This window comes from Poromitra crassiceps (genome assembly GCF_964638095.1).
Source record: "Poromitra crassiceps genome assembly, chromosome: 11".
Classification (NCBI taxonomy): Eukaryota; Metazoa; Chordata; class Actinopteri; order Beryciformes; family Melamphaidae; genus Poromitra; species Poromitra crassiceps.
Window position 1 is genome coordinate 18661273 of NC_139643.1, and position 21999 is coordinate 18683271.

Genomic DNA, 21999 nt, shown 5'->3' on the forward strand with positions numbered 1-21999 from the left:
GGGGGGGGGAGGAGGAGGGGGGGAGGTGGGGCACGCAGAGCAGCACACACTGACCCAGACAGACCCAGACAGCAGGACAGGGTTGGCAAACGCAAGCCAGAATATCCGATGCCCACCAGCAGAAGCAAGAAGCTGCAACCAGCAGCGCACGCAGGGGCCAGCGCTGCTGGTTGCAGCTAAAAATATTATTCTTCCAAACTGGCCTTCACTGTTTTATTGAAGGAAATTATTTTTGAGGTGTGACTACATCAGAAAATTAGCTTCAGAGTCAGTGATGTGCTTGAAATGTTTAATTTCACAAAAGGCTCATTATCTCAGCTCGTAGAAAAAAAGGTCTGTTTTTCGTTCAATCAAGCTATCTTCTCCGGCTCATAACTAAAGAACGGAAAATGGGATCAATAAACTTTTTTTTGCAGGTGATAGAAGAGAGTCTCATCGTTATTTGTGCGTGTTCAGTGTTTACATAGTAATTATTAAAGAAATTATATGACTGTTTTAAAATGCATTGCGGCCTATGTGGCACAGCAAGCAACCTTTTGCCCAAGGGCCGTGGCACTCAAAGTGTTAAAATGTCTGTGCGGGAACTCCGATTTTTGTTCTTCCTAAAATTCGGTACACGGCTGTACCTTATCGAATGTCATGTACTGAAAAATTTCGCTACAGTTACGTGTACCGTTACACCCCTAGTCTTTAGTATTCTTGGGGGAATTGGTGGATGAGGGAGTGGCTAGGCTTGGGAGAGCTTTGTCGGTGTGTGTGTGAGCGTAACGTGTTGTTTTGTGTTATGTATTGTTTCTTTTCTGTATATTTGTGTTAAGGTCCCCCTTGAAAAGGAGCTGGTTCATCTCAAGGGTTTATCCTTCTAATAAATTCTCAAACAGTCCGCAGATGCAGAGCGGTACGCTGGCCCAGGTGCTGTCGGCCTTACAGAACCAGCAGAACGGTCCTCAGACCCAGACCCAGCTCCTCATCCCACTCAGCAGCATCCCCACCTACAACACCGCCATGGACAACAACGTCCTGCTGGTCAGCGCCTACAACAGGTGACCTTACTGTGACCAGATACACTGCAACGAGGGCTGAAAGATAGTGACTCACAACAGCTAATCGCAATTATTTAATCATGATTATCGCTGTTACAATTTAAGCTGCGATTCACATCATCACATGTTTTTCTTGACATGTTTGTAGAACTTTAATTTTTTTTTAATTTTGTAAAAAAAAAAAGATCAGTGTGGGTTTTAGTAGTTGTAGGTGTAGTAAGTAAAAAACTGAATCTTGTCTTTTATTGAGGCAGTGTTTCCCATACATAAAGGAATTTGTGGCGGGCCGCCACAATAATATTTGGACCGCCACAATAAGATGTTGACCAAAATTTTTTTTTTTTTTTTTTTTTTTTTTTTTTTACAGTGCACCTGAACGCAACATGCAAGATATCTGCTGAATAAGTGTCCAATAAATGTTCATGTCATTCTGGCCAATACTTCTGTTATAGCATTTCAGTCTGGAATATGGAATATCTTTCAATAATCTATGATTTAGCTGCTAAATTGTCAAATACCGCCATCTGCTCGCTACCCAGGCACTTATGTATGTACTTAACCTAACTAACTTAACTAACTATCCGGTGTGCACAACACTGTCAGCCTAAACTCCGGCTGACACCCCAAAAACCTACAATCCGCTACAGAAAAATGTATATTGTTTGTTTATTAACTGGCCCCTCGCCTTCTATCATTTCACGAAAGTGGCAAAGCAAGTTGAGTATCCCTGACCTATAGGGAGAAATTTAGTTTGTCATTGTAAACCCACAGCACAGTAATGATGACATGTTCTTCATAGATCTAGCCTTTTAATTTTGCTCTTAAGCTTTCTCAAAGTACACCAAATTCATGCATTTTACTTTAAAATGTTTTAAAAAAATCTCGCGGGGGGGGCATGCCCCCGCAGCCCCCTAGGGGGTCTGCGGTCCCCCACCACAAATTCTCAAAATCCTGTGGGAAACACTGATTGAGGGGAATCAAAATAACGTATTTTGCACATATCGCTTGGAGGAGTGAGGAAGAATATGCAAATGAGCATGTACATTTTAATTTGAAATAAGAAAAAGAAAAACACCAAGAATCAGAATCAGACTGTTCTGCCCTTATGGCTATTATGTAATCACTTTGTGCAATGATTGAGCTTTTAAGTAATTTTCTCTTTGTTAGATATGATTCAATATAAAATATAAATAAGTATATAACCAATCAGAAACACCCTTGTGTCATCCTGTAGGTTTCCTTACCCATCTGTGTCGGAGATCATGGGCTTGTCGTCGCAGACCAAGTTCAGCGAGGAGCAGATCAAGGTGTGGTTCTCTGCTCAGAGGCTGAAGCACGGAGTCAGCTGGACCCCGGAGGAGGTGGGTGTCTCCCCCTGCTGGGCAGCGTTCACACTGCAGCTCAAACAGGCCCCATTGTCTTTTCCTCCCTCACATGTGACTAGGGCTGTGAATCTTCACTGGCCTCCCGATTCGATTCGATTACGATTCATCTGTCAACGATTCGATTCGATTCGATTAAACGATGCATCACGATGCATCGCGATGCATCTTAAATCGATGCATCACTTTTTCCGCAATACATGATTTATTTTTTCTCACTTTCTTTTTTCTCACTGTGTGGCTACTTTTAAAATAAAAGTGCATTTGGAATTGCATTGTATTATGATCCATAATTAAAATAAACAACTGCATGTACTTACATTCTATTTTATTTGATTATAAAATTTTTTTTTTTTTTTTTTTTTTTTTTTTTTAATAATCGATTTTTGATATTTGTTAATCGATGCAGAATCGTGCACGTCCGCATCGCGATGCATCGTATAATCGATTATTTTTGACACCCCTACATGTGACACAGATCTGAGTGTGAACAGCAAAAACCTGCATGGAGTCACATTTTTACATTCTCATCTGGACGTGTGGTTTAAAGTCGCATTCTGACGCATGTGATCCGTATTTGAATCAGGGCTGTGAATCTTCACTGGCCTCACGATTCCATTTGATTCCATGATGTGTCACGATAAGCATTTCGATACAGCGCAAAGTATCACATCCTCAATGTTCTATATTATTACTAGAGCTGCCGAAAATAATCGATTCAGAGATGCATCGCGATGCTTAATAGGACGATTCTGAATCGATTAACAAATATCAAAAATCGATTATTTTATTTTTATTTTTTATTTTTTATTTTATTTTTATAATCAAATAAAATAGAATGTAAGTACATGCAGTTGTTTATTTTAATTATGGATCATAATACAATGCAATTCCAAATGCACTTTTATTTTAAAAGTAGCCACACAGTGAGAAAAAAGAAAGTGAGAAAAAATAAATCATGTATTGCGGAAAAAGTGATGCATCGATTTAAGATGCATCGTATAATCGAATCGAATCGAATCGTAGACTTGTATAATCGTATCGAATCGTGAGATCAGTGAAGATGCACAGCTCTAATTATTACTGCACATGGCTACTTTTTCATCAATTAATACAAGCTCAATCAGATAAATATCAACTCCCTTTTTCATTTAGAAAGTGCTTTAAAATCTGAATGTCAACATACATTTTAAACAAACGATTAAACGATTCATCTGTCTTCGATTCAATTCCATGTCCGCATCACGATGCAACTGAACAACGATTAATTTTTACACCCCTAATTTGAATGGTCAAATCTGAAGATGTCAGCATCATGACGGTAAATAAATCTTACGCCACTATTAACCTGAGACAATTGTCATAATTTTGTAGGGATGGGCATTTCAATCAAAAATACTATTCGATATTCACTGGGAACTATTCGACGATTCTTCTGAAGAAGATTTGATTTTTTAATGACTATTTGAATATTAAAAAAATCATGACCCATCCCAATGCAGACCAAATTATTCAATTTCAATTCATTCAATTCAAAAAACTGTATTAGTCCCGCAAGGGGCAATTTAAGGCATGAATACAGCTTGTTTGCAGTATTCATGCCTTAAATTGCCCCTTGCGTCCCGCAGTTTAATAGTTTTTTAAATTGAATGAATTGAAATTGAATAATTTTGTCTGACAAAAAACATGAAGGCACATTACTATAACTGAAATGTAGAGAGGGAGTTCCAGCACACTTCAGCTAGGTAGACAGGCCCGGCGTGTCACAGGAGCTGGACAGCAGGAAATAAGATCGGACAGTTCAATACCTTACATCTTCATCAGAGTCATGACTCTGATCAAGATGTCATATCGAAACGTCAGTCTTGTACTTTGCACCTAAATCAAAAGGCATTGAAGTGTCTGAGCTGCTCCAGGGGTCTTATTTGTAACTGAAATATGTTTTTTGAAACAAGTGGGAGAATTGTCAGTACAAAACAAAATTGTGATTTGTCTTTTTGACATTGCCGTCACTTTATATTGGTATCAGATGCAGGTTACATCCTGGAATAGATATGAACAGTCGTCCAAAAACAAATCTGATATGAGCAGCAATTGGGAATTGAGCGTGAACGTGGTCCTGGTATGTTTATTTTCAGATTTGACGGGTTTTGAGAGGTATGGAAGCGTCTGGCACTGAGCCGGGTCGCAGCCTCACGTCCTATTGGCTGTTTCAAAGTCAAGGTTAAAAACAAGCAGCGAATCGGGCCTTTTCCATCAGGACACCATGGCTAGAACGATCTGCCCGAGGCGGTCAGGCTGATCTGCCCGAGGCGCTCAGGCTGGCCAACTCTTTTACTCATTGTTTGTTCCCTTTTATGGTTTTATTTAATTAGTTTAGCCTTATTAATTTCTTTGGTTTTTACTCCTTTGTAAAGCGTTTTGAAATTGTCGGTTTTCAGGGAATTGTCAGTCCTGACTAGCAGTCCTGTCAGTCCTGTCCTATTGGATTAGCAAACACTGCAACAGGAAGCGAGCTGGGGTTCAATTTAGAATGTTTATGTTGTCAAGTTAAAACCACTTCTTCAGCTCTTGCCATGTTGTACTCTCACTCAACAGAAGTAGGCTGTGGGTATAAGCTCTGCCATTGGTGCCGTCCATTTCAGACTGTAGCACACCAGTAGTGATATCGGCGTGCTTTCAAACTAAATACCTTTCACTCTGTGAAAGAACAACAACAACCTGCAAGCTAGTAACCTAAACGCTGAAAATTGCGTTAGTGTTTTTTACTGTTTTATGTGACGCTTTCTTTTGAGGGGCCGGGGATTTAGACATTTAGGTCCACCAAAACAAGTTTCCCCTGACGCTATTTCACAGAATGATAGTAGGTTGAGCCAGACTGTCTCCAGCGCTGGTACAGCGCTAAACAAAGTGTGGAGATAGTCTGGCCAAGCGAGACTTCATCTTGTGTCTCCAGTGGAATTTAACATGGTTTCTCAATGATCGTGTCAGGCATATTTCAAAAGTTAGCACATTTTTTTTATTTATCAGAGATATACATAGGTATATTTACCAATTCTTATTTACCTGCCCAGCTTGTGTCTATTAGGTCTGTTGAAACAAATGTTGATATTCGATTATTAGTCGATTTCCATAAATATGAATAAAAATCAATTATAAATGATTTTGGATTTTTCTTTTTCTTTTTCCTTTTTTTTATACATACGGCGAATCTCGTCTGTCTCGCTTTGGCCAACCAGCATCTGAAAACAAATCCTTTTGTCACGTGATGAGTTATTAAAGTTTTCTGAGTCTGGATCTGCAGTGCTCCTCTCCCTCTCTCCTTCACTGCCCGCGCCGCGGAGCGCGTTCGTACTCTGCTGCGCTTCTGTTCAGCATCTGTTCTATTTTTTCTGCGAGACGCGAGCCAAAGAGAGAGAGGGTGGGGGAAAGAGAGAGAGGTGGGAGTTATGTTGCTACCTGAAGTGGGGTTTCAAGTGGTCATCCGGCACAACAGAGCGAGAGAGGGACAGAAAGAGAGAGACTATAGACCTACCTACTAGGGGTGTCATGATATTTCGTCGCACGATATATCGCGATATCGAAACGTCACGATATGCGTATCGTCAGAAAAAAATTATATCGTAAAAAAAAATATATATATATATATATATATGTTTTTTTGCTCCTGAATAATAATAGAACAAATTTAGCAGAATCAACACGCATGAGTGAGGGGGTAGACTACTACTGGCATGGCAAAACAGCTCAAGGGGTACATAAGATTACATAAGTTTAGGGACCATTTAGCATGAGTTATTTAAGAAATAGATTGTATACTTTATTTTTCTTTCACCATGCAACAAACATTTAGTTTGTGACAGTGTGACACATTCTATTGCAAGAGAAGCATTATCTTCCATGTTGTTTTATAGTTATTATAATAACAATTTACAAAAACAGCATTTGTTTTGTATTTTGTGTATTTCAAATGAAAGACTATTTTTCCAGTATTTTCCCAGGGCTCCCTTGAAAAGAGGTTTCGATTTCAACGGGACTCACATGGTTAAATAAATGATAAATAAATACATAAAAATTATTTACTTTTGTTAAAAAGAATATTGTTAAAATATCGCATCGTTATCGTGAACCCAATATCGTATCGTATCGTGAAATTAGTGTATCGTGACACCCCTACTACCTACACAACAACAAACACTCTTTGTCCTACTGTGGTCATTCATTCAGTGTTTACCCCAATCCCAAGACGTGAACATGCCATGAACAGTTGTCATGAACACATGACGCGATACATTTATGAGGTTATGAGGTAGATATGTGAAAACAAAAGATGAAGACGAGCAGAGTCGCTGATGTCCGGCGTGGAGAAATGCGCTCCTTCTGTGGACAGCCAGGCGCCCAAATGCACTTGGCTTCCGCCCCCTGTGTGTCCCCAGCGTCAGCCCACTCTGGTCCTGAGCGTTATGCAGGCAGATAAGGAAATATCCCCTCGCTGCCTCATTTATTTCATAACCAGTTTAAAAGGGATTTAATTGTAACCTTACTTACAAACATTATGTCCCGTTCTTTTCTAATAGCCTGCATCATCATGTTGTGGCAGAGCAGCACCAAAGTCACGTCCTCTCCTGCATTCAGCATACAAACCAAGGGATTTCATCCGCCATTCATTTTTCCATCTACTTTTCATAAAATGCTTATAAAAATAGTTTTACTGTCCTACTTGGTCAAACCAAGCGAGTCAACTATGTTTAGAATCAGGAGAGACATACAATTTCACCTGGACTGAAACAAAATAAAAACATTTACTTTTTTATCAGTTTAACACGTTCACTGCCAATGACGAGTTGAGTCGTCAAAAAAAATCCAACGGTTGACTGCCAATGACGAGTTGAGTCGTCAAAAAATAAATAAAAAATTTTTTGAAGGTGGGACGTGGATCAACGCCCCCCACGTCTCCTATAAAAATATTGGAGCCACCGAACGTGTACAACCCATTCCACCGACCCACTAAGTGGCGACAGTGCTCTCCAGACTAGAAAAAGCCAGCCAAAACTGCAGGGGAACGCGCGAGGAAACCATTCTCTCATACTGTAAAATGGATTGGCGAAAACGCTTTAGCGCATTATCGCGCTGGGAGCTGGCGGTGGGGGATTGCAAATTTGCATAATAGATTATGGGTGAAACACACTTTGAAACACCAGCATAAAGCGCAGAATCGCAAGCAGCTTCATTCCAGCTGAGCTCAACCTCAAACCCAGAAACGAACGAGCCTCATTCTCATACTGTAGGCGAAAACGCTTTCACGCTGGTGCACACGGGCGCACAACGGTGGGGGGGTTCCAAAAATAGACTGGGTGGAAAACACACTTTGAAACACGCAGCATAAAGCCTAGAATCGCACAAAGCTTCATCAAAGCTCTCAAACCCAAGAAACGAGTGAGCCCCATCCACACTGCCGCCAGGGAGGGAGGCTGCTCACTGCTCAGACAGGCAGTAGAAACTCGCTTGTGACAAACGCTGCTGAAAGCCACCAGACACGCCCACGGAGGGAGGAGTTTGAAGGAGAGGGCGTTCAGAACTATATTGTTTAGATGTCTGATCTCTCACTGATGCCAAAAATAAATGGTTAAAGTGACTGTTCTGCCTGTTTGATTGAATTTCACAAAACTGCGATTATCTCAGCTTTCAGTCTCAGACGCTGAAACCATGCTGTACTCAACGGCTAATATCTACATAACTACTAACTCTACAAACTAACTCTTTTAGACAGAGAAAGCACACATTCTATTAGTACTTTTGTGAACTTTGTGTTCACAAAGTCCAAGCAGAAAATAATCCTCGGCTCTTGTAAAATGAGCCAGAATCCTCAAAAAAACCCTCTGGCAGAAGCTACCTACAGTAAAAAAAAAAAACGGCTGGCAGTGAATGTGTTAATAAATAAAAAAATCTATTAATCGGTTATTAAAATTAATAAAGCATTGAAAATCGATTTTGATTCTAGAGGAAGATTGACAGCCCTAGTGTCTATCTGATCTGTCTGTCGGACTAAGAAAGGCAGAGGAAATGGATCTTATCAGTAAGCTCTTTGTCTCGTCCTGTCTGCCAGGTGGAAGAGGCGAGGAGGAAGAAGTTTAACGGCACGGTACAGACTGTCCCCCAGACCATCACCGTCATCCCCGCCAACATGGCCGCCGCCGCCAACGGCCTGCAGTCCATCTTCCAGACCTGCCAGATCGTGGGCCAGCCGGGCCTGGTGCTGACCCAGGTGTCCGGGAGCGGGAGCTCCATGCCCGTGGCGTCTCCCATCACGCTGACGGTGGCCGGCGTCCCCAGCAGCCAGCCCAAAGCGGCCGAGCCGTCCACGTCCCAGTCCAAGACTCACACGTCGGCTTCGTCTCCCGGCACGCCGCGGAGCCCCGACCCGCTAGCCAAGCCCAAGAAGTCCAAGGAGCAGCTGGCACAGCTGAAGGCCAGCTACGGCAGGCGGCAGTTTGCCACCGAGGTAGGGCTAGACCATACGGCCAAAATCTATATCACCATATACTTCATATCAGTTCATACGATAATTATTACAGTGTGTTAGTTGATTAGTGTTGACGCCATAAAGGCCACGGAAAAAACTGCCAAGGTCGTCGTTTTATGTCACAATGTATGTCTGCACGTACAAACATGTCTGACAAACAAATGTGCCAAGTCTATTATTCTGCTGGAACACATGGCACTGACTCTGAACCCTGTAATCAAAGTGCGCTGCACAGAGCCAGTTATTAATGCTGTGAATAATGTCTATTGAAAATGTATTAAAAAATATATCATTGTTATTGGGGCATATTTGATATAAATTAATATTGATTTATTGTCCACCCCTACAACGAGGCGGAGATTTCACGGCTGATGCGGGTCACCAACCTCACCAAGCGAGCAATAAAGAAGTGGTTCAGCGACACGCGCTACAACCAGAGGAACTCCAAAGATCACCACGGCGTGCCGCTGAGTGACGCCTCGCCGCCGGGCAGCGCCGCGCCGTCCGGAGCGGGCACAATCGGCAGCGGCCATTTTAACGACGGCCACAGCAGCGGTCACAACGCGACCGCCACCACCATCATCATCGACTCCAGTGACGACGCCAGCGACTCCTCGCCCACCTCCGCTCACACGCCGGGCTCCTCGTCGTCCTCCAGCGACCCGCGGGTCAAGTTCCGCCACGCCTTCCCCGACTTCACGCCACAGAAGTTCAAGGAGAAGACGCCGGAGCAGCTCCTCGTCCTGGAGGCCAGCTTCCAGGTCAAGATGATCTGTATATTAGCCCTGATTCAAAAGCATGTCTGAGAGGACTTTACAGAGGATGTGTCTAGCTGAACAGGATTGAACAACTTGTGTGAAGCTAATGAGAAAACAAGCATAGCAAGGGAGGAGGAGAGAGAGAAGAGAGGAGAGGGAGGGAGGAGAGACAAGAAAACACAGTCTGACCTAGTGGTTCAGTGGGGTCCGCGGACCTCCAGGGGTTCTTGAGGCATTGCTATGGATCCCACTGGCCTTGGGGGCAGAACGCAGCATTCAAGCATCAGGATTGGCCAGGCAGGTGGCGCCCATGCAGACTGTTTTGAGTAGCGCACCAGGTATTTTCATCTCGCCTCAGTCTGATATTGCCTATTTGAGGCAAGGTAGTGGTGGACGTGTCATGTCATACTGTATAACGTTAAGTTACCTGTTATTTTCATTAAGCCAACCTGTTGCAGATTATTGTCTAAACTTTTATGTTTATCCTCAGACAATTGAGAAAAATGGGAAGAGGTAACCAGCAGGCATCATCTCCTCAAATTTGCCTATGCAGATGCATGTCTGCAATGGAATCACATTACTATGAATAGCAGCTATGTCTAAAATATATGAACTTTCTCTTCAGAAAATCTGACTTGATTGCAAGACTCAAACAAAACCCCTGTGAGCCAAATGAGATGAGGTTGCCCTGCATCACCCCCAACAAGAGTAAAATATCTTGAGTTTGCCCATCAGATGCCAGTGCAAATGCACAGGCGTTAATTCCACTCATGTTTGACTACAGGGGTGTGGGGATCACGGCACAAATCTGATCAAGGCAACAGAAACAATGACGTTTCTATTACAATTTATTTATAACCGCTTGCGTTAACGTTTGTGTTGTAATATCGGTTGCATGGTTTAGGTTCCAAGGTGCCCAAACTCTTTCCTATCGAGACAGTCAGCATGTGTGGGAACGCCCACAAAATGTTATACGGCTGGCGCGTGAGTGGGGTAAAACCGCCCATATATCTCAATGGGCTGACTCACCAAAGGAAGGTGCTGCGGCTCTAAACTACAGGTTTGGGGATTCTAGAGCAGAACACAAGACGTCTGTTCAGATGTGCGTTTACTGCAGTGGTTAAATCCTCGATCTTGTCTGCCTGGGCTGGGCTAGCAGCTACATTCTAACTTTGCTGAATGGATAGAACGGGGGATTTACCCCACCCTGACCACGCCCCCAGCCAGGCTGAGCCAGCTAACCCTGTGACGAGACATCGCCTCAACCTATGAAGGGCCCTATGTGTGAGCCTTCTCCTTTAAGAGAGGGTCTGGTGACACGAGGTTAGTGTGAACACCCTGAGCTGTCAAAAATGTGACTGGGGCGTATTGGATCGCTCCAGGCCAATCCCGGCGCTTGAATGCTGTGTAGGCGGGGCCTGGCGTGTTCTGCCCCCACGGCCAGTAGGATCCATAGTAACGTGTCCTTGAGGGGGTTCCAGGGGGTCCCCAGCAAAAAGGGGGAATAATTGATTTTAGTAACACAATGACAGAATGTATGACTGTTTTGGTCATGGGTTTCATACACTTTCTCTAATTAAACATATCTACTGTAAAAGCAAAAAACTGATCAGATGGGGGAGCCTGGGACAAAATATATGGTCTAATTTGTCTCAGTTTAGGGTCCATGACGTGAAAAAGTTTGAAAACCCCTGATCTAAGCTTAACCTGAACTACCTCTAACCTTAACCTCCTCCTATCTCCTACTCCAGGTGTCCGACACGCCCTCGGACGAGGAGCTGAGCCGGCTGCGGGCGGAGACCAAGCTGACGCGGCGCGAGGTGGACGCCTGGTTCACCGAGAGACGCAAAATGCCCCCTGAGCCCAAAGACGGTAGGGCCGGGACGATACGCTTATCTCCCCATTCCATACTATCACCATACCTGGGTGCAGATTCAATATGTATTGCGATTCTTTTTGCTTTCATTTAGTTTTTGTTTTAAACTGCTTTTACATGTTCGAAATAAAGATGATCAAATCAATCTCCCCCCCCCCCCCCCCCCCCCCCCCCCCCTAAAAGAGGACGATGGGGACAAGGCCATCGGATCGGGCCAGGAGCGGCAGGCCACGCCCTACGGCTCCAGGAAGCTTTTGAAGAAAACACCAGAGCAGCTGCACATCCTGAAGACTGCCTTCGTCCGCACGCAGTGGCCCACGTCCGAGGAGTACGAAAAGATGGCGGAGGAGAGCGGCCTGCCGCGCACCTACATCGTCAACTGGTTCGGAGACACGCGCTACGCCTGCAAGAACAGCAACCTGAAGTGGTACTACCTCTACCAGAGCGGAAAGGTGACCACGCTTTGCTTAATTTAGACTCAAATAGTGCTGCAACTATCGATTATTTTAGTAATCGAGTATTCTACCGAATAATCCATCGATTAATCGAGTAATCGGATAAGAACCCTTTTTTGTGTTTTCAAAGGCTTATCGTAAATATACACCAAAAAATAAGATAAATCTCTTCAAATAAACAACTACATTAGTTTCTTTCTTAGAAAAAACAACATTTTTATTTTTAAATTGCATAGAACTGGCAGTGGCACATTCATCTTTTCAACCTGACGTTTGAGTTCTTCCAGTGTACAGCAACCCTTAAATAATATGAATGAATGGCTTACTAGCTGGTTTACATCCTTCATTTACCTTACAGCTGCATGACACACACACTCTTTCTCTCTCACACACACTCACTCTCTCTTTCTCTCTCACACACCAACAACACACACACACACACAAAACGCTGTTAAATTAGCCGCTAACGTTAATGTTAGGTTGAGCTTTGTATTTCTCACAGAAAACGGTCCAAACTTCTCAGAGAGAGCGGTCGGTATTCACTAAAGCCTTAATATCTCAGGCTCTGTAGTACATAGAAACATAAAATAAAAAGCATTTGAGAGCTTAACCCTTTGGCTTTTCGTATTATATTTGCTCTAATGTTAATTAAAAAAAAAAGATCTTTAACCCCTAAAAATAAAAATATTCTAATGCATTTTAACACGTTCACTGCCAACGACGTATTACTCCGTCAAAAAAAAATCCAACGGTTCACTGCCAATGACGTATTACTCCGTCAAAAAAATGTTTTTTTTTTTTTTGACCGTGGGATGTGCATCTAACCCTTTTACATCTCTTATATAATTATTGGAGCCACCGAACGTTTACAACCCATTCCACCGACCCACTAAGTGGCGACAGTGCCCTCCAAACTAGAGGAAGGCAAGCAAAAAGCAGTGTGAGAAAAGCCATTCTCATGAAAATGGATTGGCGAAAACGCTTTCGTTTTCGCGCTGATTGCTGGCGGTGCGGGATTGCAAATTTGCATAATAGATTACGGGTGGAACACACTTTGAAACACGCAGCATAAATATGACCAGAATCGCAAAAGCTTCATCAAAGCTCTCAACCAAAACTCCAAGAAACGCGCGAGTCCACCCAGACTTCCTCAAAGAGCGGCCGTGCAGACAGGCACAGCAGCAGCAGCAACTTCGTTGTGACACGCCCGCTGCAGAGCCAGGGAGGCAGGAGGAGAACACACACGGAGGGAGGAGTTGGAAGCAGAGGGGGGTTTCCTGCTGTTATGGAGGAAATTACTGTTCAAAACTATTGTTTAGATGTCTGACATCTTACTGATGCCAAAAATGAATGGTTAAAGTGACTGTTCTATCGAATTTCACAAAAAGCCGTTTATCTCAGAATAATTTTTCTGACGCTGAAACCATGCTGTATTCAACTGCTAATGCTTACATAACTACTAACTCTACAAACTAACTCTTTTAGACAGAGAAAGCACACATTATATTAGTTCTTTTGAGATATTGTGTGTTCACAAAATCTTAGCAGAAAAGAATCCTCGGGTCTTGAAAGATGAGCCAGAATCCTCAAAAAAAAAACTCTGGCAGAACCTACCTACAGTAAAAAAAAAACGGCTGGCAGTGAATGTGTTAAGAAATGTTAATAAAGATTACGGCAAATGTAACCCTTCCAAATAAAAAGCCACGGGTTTAAGCTGTCAAATGCTTTTTATTTCATGTTGATAGCTACTATACAGGCTGAGGAAATACGTTCTGTTGAACCCTTGACAATTACTGCAGCAACGTTAGCGTTAACGCTAACGTTAGCGATCTCTGTTTTGCAGTCGTTGTGAAGACAGTGAAAAGCCCCGTTATCTAACAACTACAACGGCAGTGAAACAACTTATCCAGCTAACGCTAGCTAATTAAATAACGTTACCTGATGTTGTAGTCGATGCCTCTCAACTACAGCTGAGGAGGTGCTGCTAACGTGCTGCGGTGCGCTGCCTGCTTCATTCACCCTCAGCCTATCTAGTAATACGTTACAGTCTTCAGCATTTAGCTACTGTAAATATATCTTGTGTTTGACCATGCTTCCTCAAGTTTGAGGTGTTTCCCTGGCCAGCTTTGCAATTCACATCACAAATGTTGCAACCAGTGTTGTCTGAGTCTATCTTGGGAAAGTGTAGCCACATTTTCGGGTGGTCCCGTTTGTTGATGTTTCAGGTAGAGTGACGGACTGACGTAACGCGCTCTCACGTGTTGCCTTAAGGTTCCGTCGGAATTTCTATTTTACCCACTCTCTTCTATTACTCAGATGCGTGTCGAGGCGAATCACTTTGGCCTCGATCATTTTAATTACTCGAGTTATTCGAGGTACTCGAGGAATCGTGACAGCCCTAGACTCAAACGGCATCTGAGCTCATTCTACAGTCACTCCAGGAAATTGTGATTTTACGATGGCAATAATTAATGCAAATTCAAGCAATCTCCGCAATATTTGCGGGGGCTTAGAATTTGTAAAAATTCCCGCGATTCCTCCACAAAATCAGCAAAACGGGTTCCTCAACTTGCGTTTTTTTTTTGCCACTTCTCGCAGTTTTACTGGGGGGGGGGGGGTCACAAAACTTCACAAATTGCATTGCAATTTTGTTGGGGGAGGGAAATGGCATTGGGTAGTAGTTAGGTGGGGGGGGGGAATCGTTTTCCCCCTCAACTTGCAATTTTTTGCGAGTTCCTGCAATTTTACAGCAAAAAATATCATAGAAAATATACATACAACATAGAAAATCAATCACACACACACAAAAACTGGTAAATCCTGGAGGGACTGATTATAATCACATCATAAAATGATCCAACTTGCAGAACTTTCCTGTGTATCACCCTGTTTTTGAGAAAAGTACTATGCAGTCTTCTTCTTCTTCTTTCCAGTAGGTGGCAGCACCACCAGTAGTAGTTTCTGAAAGTAGCTCAGGCTGGGAAGAGTAACTCAGTCACGATACTATCACCGTGCGTTGCCCATGATAATAATGGTGTCACAATACAGAGAATCTGCGCTACTCCATTCATTGCAAGACAGTTTATCTACGCCACAGATATCTGTGTAACTGAAGAAGAAAAAATACCCATAAAGGCAAAAAGCAGGAATGATGTATTTATTCACTGTATTGTGGTGTCAGTTTCACAGAATGTAAAACAATAATAAATAAAGACTAGAACTATGCCTCATTAAAATCTTTTCAATATGTGCAAATTAAGTTTACAGAAGAAGAAAAAAACATTTAGTGCTTAACAAACATATAACCAACTTGTTTTATGTAAACCTGGACACATTTCAGTGCTTACTTGTTTCATGTAAATCAAAATAAATATCGGTATTTGGCTCCAGTGTATCGATAGAGAAAGTATCATGATATGTACTGTGTGAACACACTGTATAAAGACTGCCCTGACTGATGCCCCCAGGTGGACGAGGCGCTGAATGGCGGAGCCAAGGTCCAGAAGAAGTCAAGGAAGCGTTTCCGGGGCTGGTCCAGGAGGACGCGCCGGCCGTACCAACAGAAACGCTCGCCACAGGGGGGCGCCGCTGCCATCAAGGTCTGCACCTGTGTCTCCACCACAACCTGCTGCTGGGCAGATTGGGCATGTTTCACTTTTAGTGTAGTGGCTGAAACAGTGAGGACCACCCTCCTAACAATAAGATGCACAAAGTGTATATATATATATATATATATATATACTGCCCTGCAAAGCTAAAAGGGGTAACTCAATTTTTGTCAAAAATGAGTTTTTGTCATTTTTGGAACATTGAAGATCTGCTTTATCATGTGGAAAAATATCTTGAGTCAATTGTGTTGTTTTTTGGAGAATATATTATTATTTACAGTAACTTCCATACACATATTTACATATTTACAGTAACTTCCAAAAGCCCTAGGAAAGCCAAGCAAGACTGAGGTAACATCAGTTATGGTTGTTTGGTTTGGTTTGACTGCACTCTGAATGCTCTGCCCTGCAACGCAAAAAGGGGGTAACTCACCAGAATGCTCAGGTTGAGTTGAGGTATGAGTTACATTACTGGGCAGGCCTAATGTCATGATTGTGGCATTAACCCCCTAACCCTTATACATTAACCCGCGAGGCACCTCATATGACATTAACCCCCGAGGCCCCAGCTCATACCACATTTACCCCCGAGGCTCCAGCTCGTACAACATTATCCACAGACACGCCAAAAATGACATTAACCCCCGAGGCGCCAGCTCATACGACATTAACCCCCGAGGCGCCAGCTCATACAAATTTAACCCCTGTGGTGACAGCTCGTACAACATTAACTCCTGAGGCGCCAGCTCATATGACATTAACCCCCGAGGCGCCAGCTCATACCACATTAACCCCAAGGCACCGCGCATATGAAATTAACCCCCGGAGGTGCCAGCTTATACGACATTAACCCCCGAGGCGCCAGCTCATACCACATTAACCCCAGAGGCACCGCTCATATGAAATTAACCCCGGAGGTGCCAGCTCATATGACATTAACCCCAGAGGCGTCGCTCATATGAAATTAACCCCAGAGGTGCCAGCTCATATGACATTAACCACTGAGGTACCAGCTCATACAACATTAACCCCCGAGGCGCCAGCTCATATGACATTAACACCTGAGGTACCAGCTCATACAACATTAACCCCCAAGGTGCCGCTCATATGAAATTAACCCCAGATGTGCCAGCTCATACGACATCAACCCCCGAGGAGCCAGCTCATACGACATTAACCCCCAAGGCGCCAACACACAGACACACAACGGGCCAACAAGAGTCCCACCAAACTAGGCTTGAAGGATGTGTAGCGGCCTGATAATCTAGTTATATTATATTTATACGTATATTATATTAAGCGTAATTGTGCCATGAACATGAGACTTCATGTCTATGTTATCATTATTATCATATATACTGGTTTGATATAGTGATAAGCAACCAAGTGAAGGATCAAATTGAAGTTACTGTCTTTTTGCTTGGCATCACCCCTTATTATTTTGCAGACAATGCAAAGCCAGAGTAAGGTAACTTCCAAATAAGGGTCAAAGGTCAAGTTTGAGCTAAAAAAAATTATGTAGATAAATAACTACATTAAATAAACAAATAATTAACACATGTCCAGTTTTCTTCCTACAATACATTTGGCTGGACAACAACAAAACTTTAAAGTCATTTTTCTCAGTTCTACACTCTGGCGAGTTACCCCCTTTTAGCTTTGCAGGGCAGTATACAGCTCTTTATCATAGCATGACTCAAGGACTACACAGAATGAGCTGAACTAGATCTAACTGATCAACAATCATTGAACAGAGAATGAGCTGAACTAGATCTAACTGATCAACAAGCATAGAACTGAATGAAATGGAACAACCTTTTTCATGTCAAGGAGGACCCCCTGATTTTGCCCACATTCGAGCCACGCACCCCAACCTGATGATTGTGTCCCAAATCTGAGCACAGCTTAATTGCTAGATATTATTTTTTTCCAGAACTCCATGACTGTGTCTGTATTGTAGGTAGAAAGAAAAAAGAGAAACTATGATCAGAACAGTCATAGTTATGATCAGAACAGTCATAGTTATGATCAGAACAGTCATAGTTATGATCAGAATAGTCATAGTTATGATCAGAACAGTCATAGTTGTGATCAGACCAGTCATAGTTATGAACAGAATAGTCATAGTTATATAACTCATCTGTTTGTTTGCTTGTTTTTAAAGTTTTTTTTTCTGAATGCCAAACTGGAGGCTTCAAAACTGAAGTCCATAAGCCAGTGAGTGACGTCAGAATCAGAATCCGCTTTATTGGCCAAGTATGTACCCATACAAGGAATCTGACTCCGCTTTGCTTAGCTCTCAAAATACTCACAGAAAAGGTATTCACACACAAGTGAAAACAGACGAGGCACGGGTACATTTAAACATTTGCAAAGATTTACAGTAACTACAGTACAACAAGTGTAGTGTAAAGTGTCTATTTTGTCAAAGTGAGTACCATACTCACTTTGACAATTTGAAATACGTATATATAAAATAATGTACATGTACAGTATATCTATAAATAAATGTGCCACACAGGATTGTAAACAAAGGCTTATACAGATATGTTTCCAGATATTGCACAGCTATATGCGGTTCAATGTGATGAGGCTTTGAGTCAGGGATTGCACAGTTATTTCCCAGTAAAGTATATTAAATCGTTTGTGTCTGTGCACAGTCTGTGCTAGAGAAGATTAATTAAACTGTTTCCATGCCGGGACCTGTTGTGTCTGTGTGTCCAGGTGAAGAGCGGCAAGTTGTTTCTGAAGGACCACTACCTGAAGCACCGCGCCCTGAGCGAGAAGGACCTGGACGAACTGGTGGCCAAGTCCAGCATGAGCTACCAGAGCGTCCGAGACTGGTTCTCTGAAACGGCCCGGCGGGCAGAGGAGGGCAAAGCGCTGTTCAGTGACGAGGAGGGAGAAGCAGACGACAGGCTTCCTACGCAGGTCTGGAAAACGATTGAAAAGGATTGATCATTTCCAGGTCTGGAATGGTTCAGGTCCGATACACACATTTATTTATATCATCTAGAGCTGCAATGATTAATCGATTAGTCGATCGACAGAAAATTAATCGACAACTATTTTGATAATCGATTAACCATTTTCAGTAAAAGTAAAAAAGAAAGGTAAAAATTATCTGATTCCAGCTTCTAAAATCTGAATATTTTCTGGTTTCTTTGCTCCTCTATGACAGTAAACTGAATATCTTTGGGTTGTGGACAAAACAAGATATTTGGGCTATATCTTGGGCTTTGGAAAACACTGAACAACAATATTCGGACATTTTATAGACCAAACAACTGATTGATTAATCGATAATAATCGACAGATGAATCAATAATGAAAACAATTGTTAGCTGCAGCTAGGGTTGGCACGATGGACGATGGCATCGACCATCGTGATGGGCCGACCCCCCATCGACCTCTGAGCCTTCTACATCGGATCATCGTAATTAATTATCTGTTCGAATTCAAATTTGGCCGTTTTAATAATAAAAAAGAACAAGTCCACTTACCGTGACGTGTGGGGGACGCGCCGGCGGCATTAAACGAGCGCACCCAGTCCTCCTCCTCCGCTCTACTGCTTCTCTGAAGTCTGAACTGGGTGCGCTTGTTTATGTCGCCCGTGCGTGAGAAGTCAGTTGTTTTGTTGTGAAAACTTTGAAGACAAAGAAGAAACTTCACGTTCTTTCCTGTTTTCAACCCAAAGTGAGTACAAGACTTCAACTGTGAATTTAACTCGCCTGTTTCCAAAGGGAAAGTTGAAGTCCCTCCATTACATGCAATACAGCACTCACTACCAGCAATATTGAACGGCGCAAAACAACTTTACAGATCCTGACCAACAACGTGTGTGTGTGTTGAATTTAACTAGCTGGCAGAAAACTGACAGAATTACTGGCAGATATAACGTTAGATTTGCATGGGCTTTTGAACCTAATGAGAGAGAGTTGAGAGAGAAATACAGCAGCAGCAGCAGCAGCTACTGCTGTTACAGCAGTAGCTGCTGCTGCTGCTTCAGTGAGTCACCTGGCTCTGTGCAGTAGTAGCCTGCCTGTCGGTCTCATGTAGAGCTCAGCTGTCCTGCTGTTAACGTGCATTGCAGCGGCGGAGCCAAACAGCAGGCTTCATAAATCATGAATTAATCTCCCCCCCATCAATGACGATGCCATCATCCATCACGATGTTTCACTGTGGAACCATCACGATGGCTATTTGGTTGACATCGCACAACCCTGGTTGCAGCCCTAATATTATCCTTACACATTCCTACACATTTTCAATTAAAACATTCCATACTTTTTTCCAGACATTGATTCGTGACTCCTGGGAGGAGGAGGAGGAGGAGGAGGAGGTGGTGGAAGAGGAAGAGGAGGAGGAGGAAGAGGAGCGGGCGGAGAGCGAGGGAGAGATGGAGGTGAAGGAGCAGGGGGAGGGGGAGGAGCCAACCGACGACGACCAGGAGGAGGACGAAGAAGAAGAAGAAGAAGCGATAGAAGAAGAACCTCAAGGTGTCAGCCAATCACAGCCTCAGGCCGAGGAGCAGACATGAGCAGCCAGGTGGGAGTCAAACCAAGCCCCTAGGAACAGCTCTGGGGTCTCATTCATCAATATGTGCCTTACTAACACTATGACGAACTTGTCCAGTGACAATCCCCCCCCCCCCCCCCCCCCCCATATCATGCCGTTCTCACTGCAACTCCTGTCCTGTCGCGCACTAACTGGGAGCCAGTGGCTAAACTCTCGAAACGTCTATTTGTATATTTATGCCTCCGCCGGCGATAGCCAGGCCGGAGGCATTAAGTCAATTGGCATCACCTGGAAAGTAATCTGGTTTTAATCACTCATGTCGACTGACCCTTTATTACACCTTATACCATGGTCTGGGTGAATACTCGATTCTGATTGGCGGCAGAGTGTCCATTAAAAAGTGATAATGTACAGTTGGTAAAGTCGTTCAGCCAAATGGTCGGTTCACCATTCATATCAATGCAACATAGTTTCAACAGTGTTATCAAGAGAGCAGTTTGTGCTCTATACCCCCGTTAACTCATTGAATGCCAGCCACTTTTGGAGAACGGACGCTCCCAGTGCCAGAGTTTCAGAGCGTTTTCAGTGATTTCTCGAGGCCCACAGAATATTGTGTGATATTACTATGTAAACACTGAACACGCACAAAGAACGATGAGACTCTATTCTATCATCTGCAAAAAAAAGTATATTGATCCCATTTTCCGTTCTTTAGTTATGAGCCGGAGAAAATAGCTTGATTCATCCAAAAACATCAATTTTTTTCTAGAAGCTGAGATAATTGGCCTTTTGTGAAATTAAACATTTCAAGCACATCACTGACTCTGAAGCTTGCTGCTGGTGGGCATCGGATATTCTGGCTTGCGTTTGTCAATCCTGTCCTGCTGCCTGGGTCTGTCTGGGTGTTGCGTGCTGCTCTGCGTGCCCCCCCCCTGCCCCGCCCCGCCTCGCCTCAACTGCACACTCCTCCTCCTGTCTGTGGTGGCTCTCTGCTGAGTTTGCTGTGCCACCCGCGACATCCAGCTTTTTTACAGCGTTCCGCGTGTGTTTGTCACCGGCAACGATGCTTCCAGTTGAGAATAACAACTCCACGGTGTGGATGTGCTGTCGTGCTGTCGCAACCGACACGGAGCGGCTCAATTGTGGGAGCAGATTGGCTGCTGCAGGCACAGCTGCAGTAACGTGCTTCAGCATATCGATGCATACGGATGCGATGCGATTTCCGTTTCCATAACGACTTCTTCTTTGTTTTTTCCTTGCCTTTCTGTTATGTGGAGAGCACTGTCGCCACCTAAGGGTTCTGTAAAATAGGTTATAGACCTCCAATAGCTATAATATTTGTACAGGAGAGGCAGAAGGCTTTGATCGACGCCCCACCGTCAAAAAACGCAATTGACGAACATGTCCGTCCTTGGCACTCTACGTCACTACTTGAAATGACGAACATGTCCGTCCATGGCATTCAATGAGTTAAGGGTTAATATGGCACTTTTGTAAGTTGAGAAAAAAATGAGTCGGTCAAAGTAAGTATTTAAATCACCCCTGTGTGCTCAGTTTAGGGATGCACCGATATGAAAATTTTGGCCGATGCCGATAACCGATATTAACATTGCTGTTATGGCCGATAACCGATATTTACCGGTGTCGATATGATCTGTATAAAACCACATTTTTATGATCATCACATTTTGTACATACTGAAAAACACATGTTAACACTGAATTTGAAAAAGTTATGCATTTCTTTATTTGCAAAGCCCATAAATCATAGATTTACTGCAGTATTTCGTATCAATGTGAAGAATTTGGCTGATAATGATAACCGATATTAACATTG

The 21999-nt window shown here is 43.2% G+C and overlaps 1 protein-coding gene across 1 annotated transcript in view; it reads left to right on the forward strand.

The window, feature by feature from the left end:
* The window catches only part of LOC310784675 (zinc fingers and homeoboxes protein 1-like), a 36588-nt gene that overhangs the window by 8078 nt on the left and 6511 nt on the right, over positions 1-21999 (forward strand). The window contains exons 5-13 of the mRNA XM_083645700.1: positions 882-1043; positions 2278-2404; positions 8532-8927; positions 9302-9709; positions 11458-11578; positions 11766-12034; positions 15505-15636; positions 18370-18576; positions 19967-20193. Of these exons, the coding sequence (XP_083501826.1) occupies positions 882-1043; positions 2278-2404; positions 8532-8927; positions 9302-9709; positions 11458-11578; positions 11766-12034; positions 15505-15636; positions 18370-18576; positions 19967-20185 (2041 nt within the window). The 3' untranslated portion in view covers positions 20186-20193. The remainder of the gene's footprint in view (positions 1-881; positions 1044-2277; positions 2405-8531; positions 8928-9301; positions 9710-11457; positions 11579-11765; positions 12035-15504; positions 15637-18369; positions 18577-19966; positions 20194-21999) is intronic.